This window comes from Aquarana catesbeiana, unplaced genomic scaffold (genome assembly GCF_042186555.1).
Source record: "Aquarana catesbeiana isolate 2022-GZ unplaced genomic scaffold, ASM4218655v1 unanchor233, whole genome shotgun sequence".
NCBI lineage: Eukaryota > Metazoa > Chordata > Amphibia > Anura > Ranidae > Aquarana > Aquarana catesbeiana.
The window spans coordinates 78,779-99,576 of record NW_027362661.1 but is presented as its reverse complement, the minus strand read 5'-3'; the positions used below and the strand labels follow the sequence as shown (position 1 = coordinate 99,576).

The window sequence follows — 20,798 nt, the reverse complement described above, 5'->3', positions numbered from 1 at the left end:
TGCTCCTTTATCAAGTGTGTATGGGACAGCAAACCAGGAAGCTTAAATAGCTCTATGTGAGAGACAAATACTGATCTGGACCAATCAAAGAGAAGGAGGGGACATATCTGGGAGGATTGAATAACGATAACACTATTGGAGTTTTGAAGATACCGGGTCTAGTTCTTTATGGAAGCTGTCACTCCTCAGCCTTAATGTAAGTGCTCATGTATGCTTTTAATATTTGAATAAATCACTGATACCTAAGAGGCGCTTTCTCTTTGAATTCTTGGTGCTTTGCAATTAGGGAAGGAGCTTACTGCAACCTGTAGTTCCTCTACTGTGAGTAGGGCCTCTAAGTCTGCTTTCTGACCTTTATTTAACTCAGGGAAGTCAATCTGTCCTAAGTACTGTTCTAGTTCCTCTGGGGTATAGCTTGTACCTTGAATGTACAGGTCCTCATAGAAACCAGTAAGTTCCTGCAGAACCTGTTCTGGATGCCTAACTATATTCCCCGCCCTGGCCTTAATGGCTTCTATGGTAGGCGACCTTTGGTGGGAATTAGCAATCCGCGCTAGCAAACGGCCAGTTTTCTCACCTTCCTCAAAGAACGCCTGTTTTGCAAAGAACCTCTTCTTCTCGGCCGAGGAGGAGAGTAGGTGTTGGTAGGCTGAAAGAGCTACCTGCCAGGCCTCCCTGGCCGAGTCCGAAGGACTTGTAACATACAATTGCTCCATGTCTTGCACTCTGGCTTCTACCTCTGCTTTAAGAGCCGAGGAGGCATATTTAACTCTATTCATTTCAGTAATCAGTACTCCTCTCAAGTATGCCTTAAAGGCATCCCATTGCATGTTAATAGGAACATTTGGATCCTGGGTGTTAAAAAACTTGCGCATGCTCTCCTCTATCCCCTCATGCGAGTGGAATAGTTTCAGCCAGAAGGCGTTAAATTTCCAAGGGACTTTAGGTAACTTAGCGAGTGGGGCTAATGTGATCCATATAACCACTGGAGAGTGGTCGGATACACTGCGAGGTCTATGTATCATGTCAGTTACAAACGGGAGCATGCTCAAGCTGCACACCCCTAGATCAATTCTGGGTAAACATCCGTGAGATTTGGAGAAAAATGTAAACTGTCTGACCCCCGGATTCTGGTGTCTCCAGATATCCACCCATCCGACCTCTTGCAACAACCTCGCCGGGGGGTACCCCTGGAGAGGGCAGAGGGTCCGGGGCCTGGGTGTCTATCATCAACTGGGTTCAGACAACAATTGAAATCTCCCATCACCAGCAGTGGAGCGTCAGACCTGCTATCCAGAAATACAAGCAGAAGCCTAAGCACCGCCGCCGTGAATGGAGGAGGAACATATATACACACCAACACACGTCAATGTACCAAATCTGCAATAGAGAAATACATATCGGCCTTCTTCGTCTATTTCACTATCAAATTCTTCATAGTCCAGGGAACCATGAATCAATACGCTTACTCCCCTAGAGTAGGAGGTGTGCATGGAATGGTAGGCTTTCCCCACCCACGAGTATCTCAGAAAGCTCACAGTCTCTGCTGTCGAGTGGGTCTCCTGGAAACATGGTACCCCAGGAATGTATTTCTTCAGGCACATAAGAATCATGGTTCGCTTTATGGGGATTGCAATCCTCTAATGTTCCAAGACACTATAGGAATCTCCATCATGTCTTCCAATGAACAATGTCTGATGGCAGGATACTTGGGGGTGAGTGTGTTAATTGGTTTACCCATTTACGGGCAGCATTACCTTTTGTCCAGACGTAAACCGTTGGGGTGTCAGGTTATAGACAGGTTAGGGGTTCCATTACCCTGCTTCGTTCCATTTTTGATACGTTCTTCTTAGTGGTATCCAGTGGTAGTAAAGTAACAAACTGTCCTGTGCTGTAAACTTCACATTTTGCCAACCCGGCAACTTAAACTTTTTCAGCGACAAACCATCGCCCTGTTTTCATTCAGATTAGTCATTTTTAGATTCACCTTTTGTTCCAATTCACTCTCTTTGCTTTATGTAACAATGTCATGTCCCCCAGCCAATAAACATCTTGCAACTTAATGAGAGGGCACTCTCCTTATTCAAAAATTAACTTTCAGCATTGCTGCTGTCTTGCAAGTCCCTTCCTTAGGTATAGTCGCAGTGTTTGCTTCAATCTTCTTCCATTGGAGCCTGTCTTTTTAGGGCCTGTTCAATACCTTTCCAGCCATGTTGAAGCCTCCTTAGTGGATTCAAAGAACTGTGCTTGGCCACGCACAACTACCCAGAGTTTTGCCGGATACAGCATGGCATATGGTAGCTGTAAAAGACGCAGTCTGCGTTTAACATCTGTAAGTTTGGCCCTGCGTCTCTGAACTTCTGCCGAGAAGGACACCCTGGTGCCATTGTGTAGGATATTTGCCTTTTCCCGTGCTTGACGCAGCACAGCCTCCCTATCCCTGTAGTGTAGTATTCTCGCCAAGATGGATCTGGGAGGGCCTCCTGATGGAGGCGGACAATGGCACTCTGTGGGCGCGTTCCACCGCAAAAAGGGGAGAGAAGGCATTTTTGCCGAATATTTCCACCAGCCAGTTTTCTATATATGCAGTGGGGTCCCTACCTTCCACTCGCTCCTGGAGCACCACTATGCGTACATTGTTTCGTCTTAGACGATTTTCCATATCTTCTGCACGATCGTTGGCTACTCGTGCTAGCTGCAGCGCTGCTCTAGTATCCTAAACCATGGGTAGTAGCTGATCCTCCATTTCGCTGACCCTGCTTTCCACAGCTGTGGTGCGTTCGCGTATCTTCTGCATGTCCTGTCTCAATAGGGACACATCCTCTCTCAGGCCCCCAAACTGCTCTTTTAAAGGTGTTAACAGAAGCCATAGTTATTCACAGCTCTAAGGATATCAGCCAGGCTGGGTTGCACTGTGTCCAGTTTTGCTGGGCTGTGTGATTCTCCAGATATCTGGGCTGTCTGCTCCCCCTCCTCTTACCCCAGTGAACAGGGATAACGGCTGCCTGCACTTCTGCCTGCTGATACTGTGTCTCCCCAGAGCGGAATGGCTGCTCCCTCCCTAGGGTCCCAGACATCTTTTGGGAATAGTACACCATGTCTTTAGGGGCTTCTTTATCCAGGGTTTTGTGTGTCTTACTTGTTTTTTTGCCCCAGATCTTTCTGCTTGTCCAGTCCACAGGGCATTCCTCTCACTGGGAGCGCCGCGGCACTATCTTGGATCTCTGGGCCCGCGGTCTCTGACGGCCCTTTTCGGGACATTCCCCTGGTGCAGAAAGCCGGCGGATGTTCCACGAGGGTCTCGGGATCAAAGACTTGCTGCATATGTCGGTCCAGATTTGGTGTGCGGGCTGGGGGAGGATCGATTATCGGGTTACTGCCGGTGTTCTGCTGAAAAAGTTCCCCTCGGCGGATAATGACCCCCCTGTACTGCACAGGCGCAGTGCTTGCGCAGTACGAACAACAAGGGAGTCGCCGAAAATATCCAAAGCTGAACAGCTGTGAGTGAGCTGTACACAGTGCCTGCGCAATGAGCAAGACATTGTGGCCGACGCTGCCACGCGCTCTAGATGCTTGTGCTACTCTGCAAAGGGCGGGTGTATTACTGTGATAATGTGTTTATTATCCGCCCCTTGCAGAGTATCACGAGCATCGGGAGCGTGCGGCATTGTCTGGTAGCATCAGGAGCATGTGGTAGAATGTGGTGTTAAATGTGCGCAGGCCCGGTGTACAGCTGACGCTGTGTATGTTCGGCTATTTTCGGCTCGGTAGTGCTTCGAACTGCGCAAGCGCAGCGCCTGCGCAGTACATGGGGGTCATTATCCGCCGGGGGAACTTTTTGCCAACACACCGTACTGCGCAAGCGCTGCGCCTGCGCAGTACAGGGGGGTCCTTATCCGCCAGGGGAACTTTTTCGGCAAGACACCAGGAACTGTGGGAGATGCGTCCTCTCACATGCCTGACTTAGCCACGCCCCCCTCAAGCTCCCTTGTTACCTCCTCTCATGCTCGTCTTCAGGAGTTCTCTGGAGCCTCTCCCATCCTCTGGAATTCCCTGCCCCGGTATATCCGATCAGCCCCTAACCTGTCCACCTTCAGGAGTACCCTGAAAACTCACTTATTCAGGGAAGCCTATCCCACACCCACATAACAACCCCATCAAATCATTCCCCGCATCTATTACCTTTTGTACTACCACCCCCTCCCTTTAGAATGTAAGCTCTACAAGCAGGGCACTCCTGTCCCTTCTGTATTGTACTGTAATGTAATTGTACTGTCCCCCCTCTACATTGTAAAGCGCTGCGTAAACTGTTGGTGCTATATAAATCATGTATTATAATAATATAATAATATTTTAAGACGGAGGTTCTCTATCAACATTCCTCCCACAACTCTGGCCACCTTACAATCAGCTTAATAGTTTCACTAATGTACCCGACCCCTCAAATACACCCTCTCCTCATTATACTAAGCTAACTTCCCCTCTTTATTTCGAGACATACACTTATCCTTGCATTAATGTGACACTTACTGTATAATATCTTCTGGCTAGGCAGGGTTAATGTCCTCAAAATGTGGTTTCCCCCCCAAACTTCTGTCCCTTTTTGAGACTCTTCCAGGCCAGGTCCCTCTTTTGTTAAATGTATATGGCACCATAAGTCCCATTACATAGCACAATCCACTTTGCTTTCGCTTGGATCTAGGGGCGGTCTGGGAGCACCTGACCTGTTAAAATATTATTATGCCTCCCACCTCCGCACTTTTATGTCCTGGTCTTAGACCAACCCAGTTGTTGGTCTAAAATAAAATTTGGACTCATCTACCCCACACACCCATGCTCTTTATTATTATCAGCCGATTCCACCTTATCCACTCCACTGACACAATCCTCCTCCTCCTCCCCTAATGCTATTTATTTTGTCCATATGGCAAAAATACACAATATTTTCTTTCTGCACCATGTTCTCCCCTGCTTAACCTTTTGTATAATCCTTCAATCCCAGACTCCCTGTCCTATGGAAGAATCCTGCCCTGGGCTGAAACCAATAGATTTCAGTTTGGTCATTTTGTAGATCTGGTTACATGCAAACTCAGACCCTTTGGGGAATTCCACACTAAGCACCATATTCCCAATAACCTCTTTTATTCTTATATTCAATGTAAGCATTTTTTCTCCTCCCCCTCTTCATTATTTAGCTTTAGACCGCCCAACTAAATTTGAGCACATATGAATCCAAGGATCACACCAACAACACCTCATATCCTCCATCTACAAACTATTACACAAGGCTCTACCGGTTATATACATGGAAGTGAACCCAAAATCTCCACTGCCTTATCCCTGTGAAACCTTGGGAGAGAATGTGGCTTCTAAATCCTCCAGATGTGCGGTATATAGGGAGAATGCATACAAAGTTACCATGGACTGGTACAAGATGTCTGAGGTGCTCCACGCCACTAATCCTCCTTTACCCGAATCCTGCTGGAGATGTGGCCAAGACAAAGGCTCTTTATTTTACTTATTATGGAGATGTCCTGATCTATAGATTTTGACTTTATGTTAAGTCCATGCTTGAAAAGTTCCTTGATGCCTCCTTGACTGACGACCCCCATCCACTACCTTCTTTTTTAGACATTTCTAAACAATCATAGAAGTTGGCCAATCATATCTTAACAGCAGCTAGAAGAGCAATATCTAGGTTTTGGCTTTCCACTTCTCCCCCAGCCCATCCCATAGCAAACTCATACATACTACAACTATGGATTGGCAGCACACCCACACACAAAATATAAATGGGTTCCTTTATTGAAAATGATAAACGCAATGAATGGGCACCGCTTGAGACCGGACCGGAGCGGCTTCAAAATGGTATGTATATTGATTTCTTCTTTACAGGGCTAGATAGGTTAGTGTTAGATCATGGATGTCTGTAGATGTAGAGATTTTAGTGTTAGGCTGGACTTCCACTTTAACTGACAAACTGGATCTATTCCATAAAGTCCAGCACTTTGAGGGCTGCTCTGACTTTCTAAGTATGCTGTATATCTATTGGCTTTTGCAAGCTGTAATAACTATATACCCTCTTCATGCTGTAATACCTATATATCCTCTTCACGCTGTTTGTGATGGTTGCGTAATTCAATCCATTGACTATTCTCCACTACTGTTTTGTGCAATACAATTACAAAAAAATTCCCAGCACCGCTCACCTCTTCTGTCAGAAGCTCCGTCATCTTCTTGGTGACTTCTAGAATCTTCTGCATGTTGTGTCTCTCAGGTTTTAGGGAGTCACATGGAGGCACTGTGATGGTCATATGATCACCTGACTTCACAAGAGGAAATCTCTGTATTGAGGAACCAATAGGAATATCATGTTAGAATCTGAGAATCCTCCTCACCTCTCCGGTCAGGTCTGTGTTTTATTAACAGAGATAAGAGTGATGTATTGTGACCTCCCAGAATCCTCCTCACCTCTCCGGTCAGTAGGTAGATGATCTCCAGGGTGAGGTTTAGTATCTTCTCAGTCATGTGACTCCGGTCCTCCTCCATCCTCATTGGTGCCATCATTTGATCTATACAGGTCTCCTTGTAGACAGATAACTTTGGGAAAGAAAAATAAGTATTATTTGGATGGTATTGGTCACACAATAATAGGATATGGATGTGGGGGGTAATAGGAGGGTTTCTGTACATTCAAGAAATACTGCCTCATGGGAACACATTTATTATTATTATTATTACAAAGGAAAAAGTACAGTTGTTGAGGACAGAATAGGCTTCTCTGAAAAGGAGGGTTTTCAGGGATCATCTAAAAGCAAACAGAGTAGGAGATAGTCAGACATATTGGGGTATGGAGTTCCATAGGATGGGAGAGGCTTGCAACAAGTCCTGAAGGTGAGGATGGGATAAAGTGACAAGGGAGCTAGAGAGCAGGAGGTATTGGGAGGAACAAAGTGAATGATTAGGTTGGTATTTTTAGACTAGGTTAGTGATGTGGCTGGGGGCCGAGTTGTGGATGGCTTTGTAAATTATTGTTAGTATTTCAAATGTATTTTGTTGGGTGAGTGGCATGCAATGAAGGGATTGGCAGAGAGGAGTAGCAGACGATAAGCGCTATGTAAGGTGGATGAGCCTTGCAGCAGCATTCATGATGGACTGAAAGGGGGACGGCCTATCTAAAGGTAAGCCAATGAGGAGGGAGTTGTAGTAGTCGAGGCGAGAGATGACCAGGGAGTATATTAGGAGCTTTGTGGTGACATTAGCTGGAAGGGGCGTATCTTGGAAATGTTGCTTAGGATGAGGCAGCAAAATTTGGACAGTGATCAGGTGTGGGGCCGAAACGTAGTTCAGAGTCCAGGATTACACCTAGGACCTTGGCATGCGGGATGGGTTGATAGTTGTGACATCAATCTTGGCATAGAACTCAGGAAAAGAGACACGTGGGCGAGGAAATATTATGAGCTTGGTTTTGGATAGATTGAGTTTGGCAAAGTGGTGTGACATCCAGGCTGATATGTCTGTTAGTAAATTAGTAATACATGAGAAGACAAAGAGTGGGCTGAGGGGTAGAGAGATAAATTTGCATGTCATCAGCATAGAAATGCTATTGGAAGCCATGGGAAGCTATCATCTGACCCAGGGAGGAGGTGTTGATGGAGAATAGGAGAGGTCCAAGTATAGAACCTTGAGGGACACGGACAGAGAAAGGAAGAGGAGAAGAGGGAGTAGAATTGTAACCCTAAAGGTGCAGTTGGATAAGTAGGATGAGAACCAGTGAAGAGCACAATCGTGGAGACCAAAGGAGTATAGTTTTTATTTGAGGAAAGAGACGTCCAGGAAGAGGAGTACAGAATATTGTTCATTGGTTTTAGGCATTAGTAGGTCATTTGTGAGTTTAAGGAGAGCAGTTTCCGTAGAATGTTGAAGGCGAAATCCAGACTGAAGGGGATCAAGAATTTTGTTCTCAGTCAGTTGTAGACCAGACGTTCAAGGAGTTTGGAGAAAAAGGGGAGTAAGGAGATGGGCCATAGGATGTTAAAATTGGTGGGGTCCAGTGAAGATTTTTTAAGAATGGGGGTGACTAGTGCATATTTTAGAGAGTTGGGAAAGATGCCAGAAGAGAGGAAGAGGTTGAAGATGTGAGTTAGAGAGTGTAGAATGGAGCCAGAGGGTGAGCGTAGCATTTGCAATGGAGCAGGATCCCTGGACAGGTGGTTAGGTGGGCGTTTGAAAACCGGTGAGCAACCTTGTCTATAGTAGCAGGGTTGAATAAGGAAAGTGATGGTTGTATCTGTGGACATGGGGCTTTAAATGGTGGAGGTATCTGCGCATTAGAGATCACCTCACGAATTGTATCAATCTTATTTTTGAAGTGATTGGAGATCTCCTGGTCAGTGAGTAAGTTAGTGGGTGGAGGAAGAAGTAGAGAGTTAAAGGTAGAGAAGAGTTGACGGGGACTGGATGAGAAGGTGTTAATGAGAATGATAAAATAGGTCTGCTTGGCCCTGAGGAGGCAGCAGTTGTATTTTTGGAGGGCAGATTTATATTGGTTTAAGTCTTTTAGTCTTACACTACAGGCGCTCAAGAATGCAGCTACGTTTTCTGAAACTTCTGGCGTCATCTGTTTGCCAAGGTTGTTGGTAGGGATGAGCTTCGTGTTCGAGTCAAACCCATGTTCGACTCGAACATCGGCTGTTCGATCGCTCGTCGAATTGCGAATGATATGGGCAGTTCGCGCCAAATTCGTGTGGCGCGTTACGGCCCATAATTCACTGCGGCATCGCAGTGCATTGCTGGCTGATGATTGGCCAAGCATGCACTATGACCCGCATGCTTGGCCAATCACAGCGCTGTCGATAGAGAGAGCTGTAATTGGCCAAAGCCAGGGTGGCTTTGGCCAATTATGGCTCAGGGGGTTTAGAACACGCCCCACACTATATAAGGCCGCCTACACGGCGGCCCTGTGTAGTGTGTTCCAGCGTGCTTAGATAGAGAGAGAGAGAGACAGTGTCATTTCATTTGAGTTAGCTAGATTAGGCAGGACAGTCAGTGAGTTAGCTGCACTTACAGTGTATTGTGTATATATATATATATATATATATATATATATATATATATATGCATCCCAGGTGTTGCATATATATATATATACACACTGTATTCAGTTTAGCTAGATCCGTTCCTGTTATCTTCCTACTGACAGGCAGGCTTGTTTTGTTACAGTATTTACAACCTACCTGAAGAAAATTGCTGGTGTTCTTTTAAACCTATTAGTACCACAGTCAGGCAGCTAGACTATTTACAGTTAGTGTAGTGCGTCCTCCTCACAGTGTTCACTTAAAGCTACAAGTTAGTTTAGTGTGACCTCTGCACAGTGTTCAGCTAAAGCTACAAGTTAGTGTAGTGCGTCCTCCTCACAGTGTTCAGCTAAAGCTACAAGTTAGTTTAGTGTGACCTCTGCACAGTGTTCAGCTAAAGCTACAAGTTGGTGTAGTGTGTCCTCCTCACAGTGTTCAGCTAAAGCTACAAGTTAGTGTAGTGCATCCTCCTCACAGTGTTCAGCTAAAACTACAAGTTAGTGTAGTGAGACCTCTGCACAGTGTTCAGCTAAAGCTACAAGTTAGTGTAGTGCGTCCTCCTCACAGTGTTCAGCTAAAGCTATAAGTTAGTTTAGTGTGACCTCTGCACAGTGTTCAGCTAAAGCTACAAGTTAGTGTAGTGTGTCCTCCTCACAGTGTTCAGCGAAAACTACAAGTTAGTGTAGTGCCACCTCAGCACAGTGTTCAGTTAAAGCTACAAGTTAGTTTAGTGTGACCTCTGCACAGTGTTCAGCTAAAACTACAAGTTAGTGTAGTGCACAGTGTTCAGCTAAAGCTACAAGTTGGTGTAGTGTGTCCTCCTCACAGTGTTCAGCTAAAGCTACAAGTTAGTGTAGTGCGTCCTCCTCACAGTGTTCAGCTAAAACTACAAGTTAGTTTAGTGTGACCTGTGCACAGTGTTCAGCTAAAGCTACAAGTTAGGGTAGTGCGTCCTCCTCACAGTGTTCAGCTAAAACTACAAGTTAGTGTAGTGCGACCTCTGCACAGTGTTCAGCTAAAGCTACAAGTTAGTGTAGTGCGTCCTGCTCACAGTGTTCAGCTAAAACTACAAGTTAGAGTAGTGCGACCTCTGCACAGTGTTCAGCTAAAACTACAAGTTAGTGTAGTGAGACCTCTGCACAGTGTTCAGCTAAAGCTACAAGTTAGGGTAGTGCGTCCTCCTCACAGTGTTCAGCTAAAACTACAAGTTAGTGTAGTGAGACCTCTGCACAGTGTTCAGCTAAAGCTACAAGTTATTTTTTTGCGAGCTCTGCACAGTGTTCAGCTAAAGCTACCTGTAGAAGGTTGGTGGTGTTTTCCTGATCCTATCACTACCGCAGGCAGCTAAATAAGCTACAAGTTTTTTTTTGGTGAGCTCTGCACAGTGTTCACCTAAAGCTACCTGTAGAAGGTTGGTGGTGTTTTCCTGATCCTATCACTACCGCAGGCAGCTTAATAAGCTACAAGTTAGTTTTTTGCAAGCTCTGCACAGTGTTCAGCTAAAGCTACCTGTAGAAGGTTGGTGGTGTTCTCATACTACAGGCAGGCAGTTGATTTTGCTAGCTGCAGTATCAGTATATATATATATATATCCCAGCTTAGTGCAGATACAGGCCATTAGTATGTCTGGAAGGCCAACAAGGAGAGGCAGACAGTCACAAGCCAATAAAAGAGGGCAAGCAGGCTCTGTGTCTAGAGGCAACAGTGCTGGTTGTGGAGACGGTGCATCCTCATCAGCACGTGGCTGTGGGACACGCTTGGCCTTTTTTTCGGCAGCTGGCCGTGTTGAGCCGCAACATGCAGAAGACTTGGTCGAGTGGATGACCAAGCCGTCCTCATCCTCTCTCACCCATGCTCAGGGTACTTTGTCAGGCAAAGCAGCGGCCTCTTCCCTCGGCTCAATGGCATCAGTGACTCCTTCCCTAGCCCCACCATGTCCTCCTGAGGAGTCCCTCGAACTGTTTGACCACAGTGTTGGGTACATGCTCCAGGAGGATGCCCAGCGTTTGGAAGGCTCTGATGATGATACTGAGCTATATGAAGGCAGTAACGTGAGCACAGACAGAGGGGGTGCCCAAGAAGGACAGCAACCTGGCAGTCATGCTCCCCCTGCTGCAGCATACTGCCAGGTTTGCTCCAGTGATGAGGAGGGAGGGGATGATGAGGTCACTGACTCAATGTGGGTGCCTGATAGGAGAGAGGAGGAGGAGGAGGCACATCACCAACGAGGCAGGATGCCCTCCAGGGGCCAGCCTAAGGGCAGCAAACTGACTGCATCACACCCCAAAGCTCTGCATGTGCAGGGCGCTGCAGTCTCTGTGCGTTATTCAAAAAGTTCTTTGGTGTGGGCCTTTTTTGAGATGAGTGCATCAGATCACACCGCTGCTATTTGCAACATATGTCTCAAGCCTATCTCGCGTGGCCAAAACATCTCCCGCTTGGGCACCACATGCTTGACCAGACATATGTTGACCTCCCATGCAGTTCGTTGGCAAGCGTATCTAAAAGACCCACACCAAAGAACAAAGAGGACCTCTCCTTGCTCCTCATCAGCTGAGATCTCCAACCCCACTATACCTTCAGTCCTCTCTGAGACCTGCACTGAGAGGAATGAAGGTGTAGAATTAGGTGTGTCACAGCCAAGTACTTGTGGGCAATCTGCTTTTGGTACACCGACGTCAGATTGTGCTAGGCAAATTTCCCTGCCCCAGCTGCTGCACCGCCGAAAGAAGTTCGCTCGCAGCCATCCACATGCCCAGCGGTTGAATGGTAGCTTGGCAAAATTGCTAGCACTTCAACTGCTGCCTTTTCAGTTGGTAGACTCTGCCCCCTTCTGTGAGTTTGTGGAATGTGCGGTTCCTCAGTGGCAGGTACCCAAACGCCACTTTTTCTCACAGAAGGCGATTCCGGCTCTCTACCGGCATGTGGAAGGAAATGTCTTGGCCTCGCTGGACAGAGCGGTCAGTGGTAAGGTGCATATTACCGCTGACTCATGGTCCAGCAGGCATGGACAGGGACCTTACCTAAGTTTCACCGTGCATTGGGTGACTCTGCTGGCAGCTGGGAAGGATGCAGGACAAGGTGCAGTAGTGTTGGAGGTTGTTCCGCCACCACGCCTCCAAAATGCCACTACTAATGATTGTGACACACCTCTCTCCTCCACCCCCTCCTCTTCTTCTTCCTCCATGGCCTCTTCCTGTGATTTGTCCTCGGAACCAGCGGTGCTCCGTAGGTGTTCAAGGGGCTACGCAAGTACGCAGGCCAAATGATGCCATGCAGTGCTTGAGCTGGTGTGCTTGGGGGACAGGAGCCACACTGGGGCAGAGGTTCTGTCAGCTCTGCAGGGGCAGGTTCAGAGGTGGTTGATGCCACGCCAACTTAAGGTAGGAATGGTGGTTTGCAACAATGGCACCAACCTCCTCTCTGCCCTCCGACAGGGACAAATGACCCATGTGCCCTGTTTGGCTCCCGTCCTTAACTTGGTGGTGCAGCGGTTCTTGGGCAGGTACCCGGGCTTACAGGATGTTCTGAGGCAGGCCAAGAAAGTCTGTGTGCATTTCTGCCGGTCATATAATGCCAGTGCTCGGCTGGCGGACCTCCAAAAGGAGTTTAACCTGCCCAAGAACCGCCTAATCTGTGACATGCCCACCAGGTGGAACTCAACGTTGGCCATGCTGCAGCGGCTGCACACGCAGCAGAGGGCCATCAATGAGTACCTGTGCGACTATGGCACCAGGACAGGGTCAGGGGAGCTTGTTTTTTTTCCCCACGCCAGTGGGCCATGATCAGGGATGCATGCACTGTCCTGTCACCATTTGAGAAGGCCACGAGGATGGTGAGCAGTGACAGTGCATGCATCAGTGACACTGTTCCCCTTGTCCACCTGTTGGAGCACACGCTGCGTGGAATAATGGACAGGGCACTTGAGCCAGAACAGAGGCAGGAAGAGGAGAACTTCCTTAGCTCTCAAGGCCCCCTTTATCCAGACAGTGTTCCTGCATGGCCGCCGATCACACAGGAAGAGGACGAGGAGGAGGAAGAGGATTGTGTCAGTATGGAGGTGGAGCCTGGCACTTAGTATCAGCAGCAGTTTTTAAGGGATCAGTCCCAAGAAACACATGGAGTTGTACAAGGCTGGGAGGAGGTGGCTGCGGACCATGTCGTCCTTAGTGACCCAGAGGACTCCGGTCCGAATGCCTCAGCAAACCTACGCTGCATGGCCTCCCTGATCCTGCAAAGCCTGCGTAAGGATCCTCATATTTGTGGTATCAAGGAGAAGGACCAATACTGGCTGGCAACCCTCTTTGATCCACGTTACAAGGGTAAGGTTGCGGACCTTATCTTGCCGTCGCAGAGGGAGCAGAGGATGAAACATCTTCAGGAGCCCTTGCAGAAAGGTCTGTGCAACGCGTTCCCAGAGACTGGGAGGTTACAAACTCCTGTTTCTGGATAACGTGTTGCTGAGGCTTCGGTCAGTCAAAGAAGGAGCGGTGGAGAAGGTGGCCGTCTGACCAATGCGTTCAGACAATTTTTTAGCCCCAAGGTATGATCGGTTCCAGCAACCATCGGCAGCTTCTATTTTAGATGGTGCAGGAATACCTAGGGGCAAGATCTGACTTGGACACCTTTCCCACTGAAAATCCTCTGGGTTACTGGGTCTTGAGGATGGATCACTGGCCAGAGCTTGCACAGTATGCAATTGAGCTACTGGCCTGTCCTGCATCCAGCGTTCTTTCGGAACGCACATTCAGTGCTGCTGGAGGCTTTGTAACCGATCACAGGGTGCGTCTGTCCACCGACTCGGTCGATCGACTGACCTTCATAAAGATGAATCAGTCTTGGATCACCACCAGCTACCAAGCACCTGATGCTGATGTAACCGAATAATTCTTTTTGAAATCTCAGATCCCTTCAAAGACTGCCTATGCTGATGCTGAGTGACTATCCTGAGTAATTATCCTCTTCCTCCTCAATGATCACGCTCATAGCTTGTAAGAACATTTTTGGTTCTGGGCGCCGCCACCAGTGCCTAAGGCCCAATTTTTCAGCCCCTGTTTAACAGGGGCGTGTAATTACAATTTTTGATGCAATACTTTGCAGCAGGGCTCATTCCTGCATTCCAACTAGAGTATCTGTGAGGGGTTGCAGTGTTGTGGCACCAGCACCAGTGCCTAAGGCCTAATTTTTCAGCCCCTGTTTAACAGGGGCATGTAATTACAATTCTTGATCTAATATTTCACAGCAGGGCCCGTTTCTGCGCCCACCAAGAGCGAGTGAGGACTTACAGTGTTGTGGCACCAGCACCACCACCACCACCACCACCAAAGGCCCAATTTTTCTGCCCCTGTTCAACAGGGGCATGTAATTACAATTCTTGATCTAATATTTCACAGCAGGGCCCTGTGAGGGCTTACAGTGTTGTGAACACAACAACACCTAAGGCACAAATTTCTGCTGAGTATATAGGGCAGGCCCCTACTTTCAAACATCCAACTTACAAACGACTCCTACTTGCAAACGGAAGGAGACAACAGGAAGTGAGATGAAATCTACCCCTAGGAAGGGAAATTCTCTCCTGTAAGAGTTAATATGGGAAAAACATTTCTCCTTTCCACTGATGCTTTATCACCAATCCTTGTTTCACAAAAAAACCCAAATTTTCAAAAAACATTTGTCATTGGGACAAAAAGTGAGGTGAAATCTTCTGAAGAGGAGCACAGACAGCAAAACAAATGTCACAGGGGTGATAACCCTTCCCTATGTTTTCCAAAAAGCTTAAAATAGATTTTTTGGCTGGAGCTAAACACGTTAAAAATGTACCAGTTCAAAATTACAAACAGATTCTAATTAACAACAAACCTACAGTCCCTGTCTTGTTTGCACTGCCTGTATACTGCTGTTCAGAGTACAGAGCCTGTATATTGCTGTTTCCTTTTTTAATTTGGGTGCGGGGTTCCCCTTAATATCCATACAAGACCCAAAGGGCATGGTAATGGACTGGGGGGTACCCATGCCATTTGTCTCACTGATTTTCATCCATATTGCCAGGACCCGACATTACATTAAAGCCGCAAGCAGTTTTAAATGACTTTTTTTCTTTTTGTGCAGGGACTGTTCTAAGCACGGGAAATACGCGCCACTTTACAGGCATACTATAGACACGCCCCAGGTACGATATTTAAAGGAATATTTCACTTTTTTTTTTTTTTTTTTACTTTAAGTAACATTAAAATCACTGCTCCAGAAAAAACGGCCCTTTTTAAAAGTTTTTTTTGCATTGATACATGTCCCCTGGGGCAGGACTCGGGTCCCCAAACCATTTTTAGGACAATAACATGCAAATTAGCATTTAAAATGAGCACTTTTGATTTTGAACGTTCGAGTCCCATAGACGTCAATGGGGTTCTAACGTTCGTGCGAATTTTAGGTCCGTTCGCAGGTTCTGGTGTGAACCGAACCGGGGGGTGTTCAGCTCATCCCTAGTTGTTGGGGTCAGGACCTGATTCTTTGTGTAGTAAGGAGGCAAACTTGTCTACGGAGGATGATGGTGAGCTGTCGTAGACAGAAGTGTCTAGGTTGGGGCAGGACAGGGGTGAGACTTTGTCATAGAGGTAGTCAGTAGCAGATAAGAGAAGTTTTGAGGTAGCGAAATTTTCTACAGGTAACTGTTAGGCGGTTGAAGGGAGAGGAGGTGGAAAACAGAAAGAGAGCAAAACTAATAAGGTGGTGATCAGAAAAAGGAAAGGGATTGTTGGAGAGGTTTCACTGGGTGCATAGATAGAAGAATACAAGGTCAAAGGTGTTGCTATCAGAGTGAGTAGGAGCATGTATCTATTGCTTCAGGTCAAGAGAGAATGTTAGACTGAGAAAATTAGAAGTAGCAGTGGTATTTGCATTAATAGGGATGTTGAAGTCACAGAGAATGATTGTGGGGTTCATAAGAGAGAAAGTAGGGTAGCCAGGCAGAGAAGTCATCAAGGAAGGTTGATACTGGTCTAGGGGGCCAGTAGATGACCGCAATTTTTAGAGAAAATGGACAAATACCATGTGCCTTAAAAGAGGAGAGTATCAGAGAGAGAGGGAGGTGGGTGAAGTACCTGATAGGTGCTGTGTGGGGTTAGAAGGATTCCCACTCTGCCTCCTTTCTGTCTGCTGGGTCTGGGGGAGTGAGTCCAGAGAACGCCACCATGGGAGAGGGAAGCATGAGAAGCAGTGTCGGATTCATGAAGTCAGTTTTCAGTAATGGGAAGTAGGTTAAAGGAATTTGTGTTAAAGAGGACTTGGAGGGAGGTGAGTTTGTTACAGACAGAGCGGGCATTCCAGAGGGCACAGGAGAAGGGGAGGCTGGTTTTGGGAAGAAGAGAAATGGAAACCAAGTTCTGTGGATTGCGGCTGCTGCCAGAGGGTGTAGGGTGATGGGAGCGTTGGGCACAGTTAAATAATGGAGGCCCAGGGTTTGGGGATATGTCAGCAGAGGTTAGGAGAGGTATAGGGTGAAGGAGGTTATGTGTGAGTGTGATTTACATGAAGGGACATGCCCCAGCATCCTGGAGAAACACTAAAGAAAAGAAAAGAACACCGGCAACAATTAATCATCAACTGATCCCCCTGAAGGGGTTAATTTACATATTACCTCCTCTGCTGCCAGATCCAGAATTGTCTTCTCTCTACGTCCTATCAAATGGGACTTCCTGTCTTTACCTGACATCACTTCCTGTCTGTATTCCATAGAGACTTCCTGTCTGGGTAGAGGTGAGATCACCACCTTGTGGAGCTCAGAGGAACTTCAGCCTTGAGAAACAACTCATAGTGTGAACACGGCCTTGTGCTGTGTGTGTATGTACTGTATATCCTTCACCTTTCTCTCCTCCCTGAGTGTGTATGAAGAGGCGGAGATCTGAGTGTGTATGAAGAGGAGGAGCTCTGAGTGTGTATGAAGAGGCGGAGCTCTGAGTGTGTATGAAGAGGAGGAGCTCTGAGTGTGTATGAAGAGGAGGAGCTCTGAGTGTGTATGAAGAGGAGGAGCTCTGAGTGTGTATGAAGAGGAGGAGCTCTGAGTGTGTATGAAGAGGAGGAGCTCTGAGTGTATATGAAGAGGAGGAGCTCTGAGTGTGATTGGTGGACTTTGCTAAAGCAAAAGAAGTTCATTAAAGTGGAAGCAGTGGACTTGCAGAGAACACTATATTGAGCATAAAATATTGTATGATTACATGAATTTGCACAGATTTTTAGTTTATTGAATATAACAGCAAAAATTATAAGATTAGAGAAGTAGGTGTAAAGTGAAAGCAGTGGATCTGCAGGGAACAGCATCTTGAGCACAAAGCACTTTATGTTGTATATGAATTTGCACATGGATCAGTTTACTTCATTTATTGATAAATACCAGAAGATCAATGAAGTAGGTGTAAAGTGGAAGCAGTAGATCTGCAGAGAATATTATTTGAGCCCCTAGCACTTTATATATGAATGTATCCACATATTTTAGTGTATTTGTGATGATTTATGTGCACACACAATAGGACAGCGCTGTGACACATAATGCTCTTCTAGTTGATAAAACGGAAAATTTATATCAAATACTTGCTGTAATTTTCCTTTCCTGATGGACTCCATGGCAGCCTACGTGTGGGTTAATCCCGCCCCCTCATACCTCATAGGACCCTTCTCCCATAAACCTTTGCTCTGGGCCAGAGGCCGTGTTCCATAATTTAGCCTACTCCAGCCACTGGGAGGGAACTCCTGCTGCCATAGAGTCCATCAGGAAAGGGAAATTATGGTAAGTATTTGATATCAATTTTCCATTTTCCTAACAGACTCCATGGAAGCCTACCTGTGGGAAATAACTAGCCATACACACCCGGGTCGGCAGAGTGCTGGACAAAAGAAAAAGGTTTAATTGGCACCATCAACAGACAAGATACATAAACCAAAATTAACAGAAGATAACAAGGCTGGCTCTACGCAGTAGTGTACTATGAACGTGTTAATTGAAGACCACAGGGCCGCCTTGCAAATAACTTCTGGAGCCACGTGACGTGACGCCGCCCATGATGAAGACACACTTCTAGTTGAGTGAGCAGTCACCGCTTCTATAGGCGCCAAGCCCTTGGCTTTGTAAGCCCACTGAATGGCCTGAACAATCCATGTTGCAATAGATCTGGAAGAGGCATGCATTCCCTTATTCTTCCCATGAAAAAGAACGAACAGGTGATCGGTCTGACAGAAAGAAGCTGTAGCTTCAAGATACTGACTCAGAGCTTTTCCAACATCTAAGGGATGAACACTGGAATCCTCGGGAGATCTGAACATTGGAAGAGCAATCTCCTGATTGTCATAAAACACAGATGCCACTTTGGGGTTTGAACCCAACATAGGAATTAAAACTACCCAATCAGGAAAAAAAGTTAGAAATGGCTCCTTGCATCCCAGAGTGCTAATTTCAGAGACCCTCTTGGCCCATGTTATAGCCACCAAGAAGGCAACTTTTAGAGAGAGTCATTTGATAAAGGACTGATCTTCATGTTCCAACTCTCTACCAGAGAAAAAATCCAGGACAAGGGGAAGATCCCAATTAGAGAATCTTGGCTTTTTCTGAGGTCTGAGCCTTATTGCTGCTCTGAAAAACTACTGAGTAAGAGGGTGCCTAGCCCAGGAAACATTCGTAAAGGCAGAGATTGCAGAGACCTGGACTCGCAATGAGCTGACTGACAATGAGAGACCCAAACCCGATTGTAGGAAGCCCAGGATATCATGTATCTTTGGGTTATTGCAAGAACCTGCAGTGGAAGAGGTAGTCTGCAAAATTTTCCCAAATCCTCTGGTAGACCCAGTTGGTGCCTGCTCTTCTGGCATTTAATAATGTGGAGATGGCCCTACTCGGACAGCCTAGGGCCTCCAACCTTCCCCTCTCATGAACCAGATCATCAGATGTATATGGGCCGGGCATGCATGTAGAATTGCCCCTTGTGAAAGGAGATCTGGTCTGGAGGGTAGAGGAACTGGGTCCCAGAAGCTGAGTTGCATCAGCAGTGGAAACCATGGCCTGTTTGGCCAGTACAGGACTATTGCTACTATCTCTGCTTCTTCCATCCTGAGCCTCGACAGAAACTGGAGAATGATAGGAACCGGGGGAAAGACATAGGCCCTGTGAAAACGCCAATGGTCTGTCAGAGCATCTACCCAAAAGCCTGGGGACACCGAGACCTTGTGTAGTATCTCTGTAGTCTGAAGTTGCACGGGGAGGCGAACAAGTCTACTTCTGGAATGAACTTCTCCATCTTGATAAAAGAATTCAAGTGGGTTAGGTCTATAACTGGCCTCCAGGAGACGTTTTTCTTCAACACCATGAAGAGTGGCGAGTAGACCCCTTGAAACCTTTCATTGGCTGGAACTGGAATTGCAGCTCCCTGAGCCCCAAGAGAGTCTGCATAGGACAGGAGAATTAGCTTTTTCTCTTCCGAGAGAGGCAAGAATGCCGACTCACTCTGTCTGGGCAGGCGCAATATCATAAAGACTTAGGGGCTTCTTGTCCACCGGAAGATGCCCCTTTTGAAAACTTGTGGCTTGAAGGCTGTTTTTTCTTCCAGGTCTTCCTGAATTCACGGGCAGGCCTATAGCGGCGAGCATCCCTTGCTCGATCTAAACCTTGCCTGGGCTGTGTTCTGGTTCAGCAGATAGCGATCCTGGGGAAGGAACCCCGGCTTGCCCCCTGTGGCACAGGTGATGGCACTGTCCAATTTGTTCCCAAAGAGGGAAGAACCCTCAAAGGGAATCCTGCACCATGCCTGCTTGGAGGTAGGGTTAGCTACCCATGGGCACAGCCACAAGTCACGCTTAGCTGTGACAGATGACAGCATGATCCGAGCCATCAGGAGAATTATGTCTAGGGAAGCCTCACCCAGGAAAGCTGCCGCCAACCTTAGCTCATGAATAGGTGAGCTCCTGGCCACTTCTTCCGAGATGCTCCTCAGAGAAGCATCTACGTCATCCACCCAGACTGCCATCGCTTTAGAAATTTTAAAACCAGCCATCCAACATTTGTCCGCGGAAAATCCGACAATTGTCAGATGGAGCGTACAAACGGTCGGATTTTCCGCCAACAGCCTGACATCACACAATTCCCATCGGAAAATACGATTGCGTGTACACGGCTTAAGTCAGCTTATCTGTGTGATGGCTGTACGCTCTAAAGCCTCGTACACACGCTTAGATTTTTCAGACGACCGAACGTCCGTTTCTGTGACGTTCTAGTCTCATGTCAAAAGAGAAGAGGTTGCTAACAATACGAGAATTTTTGTATGTCAGAATACAACGTCAGAAGTGACGTAATGTGTTGAATAATTTTGTATGTATTCTTTCATTTCTGAGCATGTGTAGTCTTGCTCTTATGATTTTTTTTGTACGAAAACTGTAATAATGAAATGAAAATTGGATGTTAAGTTCACAGCTGACAAAAATTTTATAGTCTTTTGTCTGACGAAAAAGCGAAAATCGGCTGTCGAAAGCACCGTACTAACGATCCGAAAATCGGCAGACCGCTCGTCCTACAAATTTTTCCATCCTACTTTTGTATCGTGTATATGGGCCTTAAAGCAGAGTTCCACCCGCTTTTTAAGCTTCTTCTTAATATGTTTGATATTGGCCATCATTTCTGCAATGGGCACTTTTTTTTTTCCTTTTTTTTGTTATCTTACTAGGTTTTAAATTTTTTCCTTTTCT

General features: G+C 46.7%; 1 protein-coding gene across 1 annotated transcript in view; it reads right to left on the bottom strand.

The window, feature by feature from the left end:
- The window catches only part of LOC141121881 (uncharacterized), a 31,285-nt gene extending 14,306 nt beyond the window's left edge, over positions 1-16,979 (bottom strand). Inside the window, exons 1-3 of the mRNA XM_073611639.1 lie at positions 16,711-16,979; positions 6,472-6,600; positions 6,210-6,344 (exon numbers count right to left, since the gene is read on the bottom strand). Of these exons, the coding sequence (XP_073467740.1) occupies positions 6,210-6,344; positions 6,472-6,600; positions 16,711-16,806 (360 nt within the window). The 5' untranslated portion in view covers positions 16,807-16,979. The remainder of the gene's footprint in view (positions 1-6,209; positions 6,345-6,471; positions 6,601-16,710) is intronic.
- Positions 16,980-20,798: the final 3,819 nt, after the last annotated feature.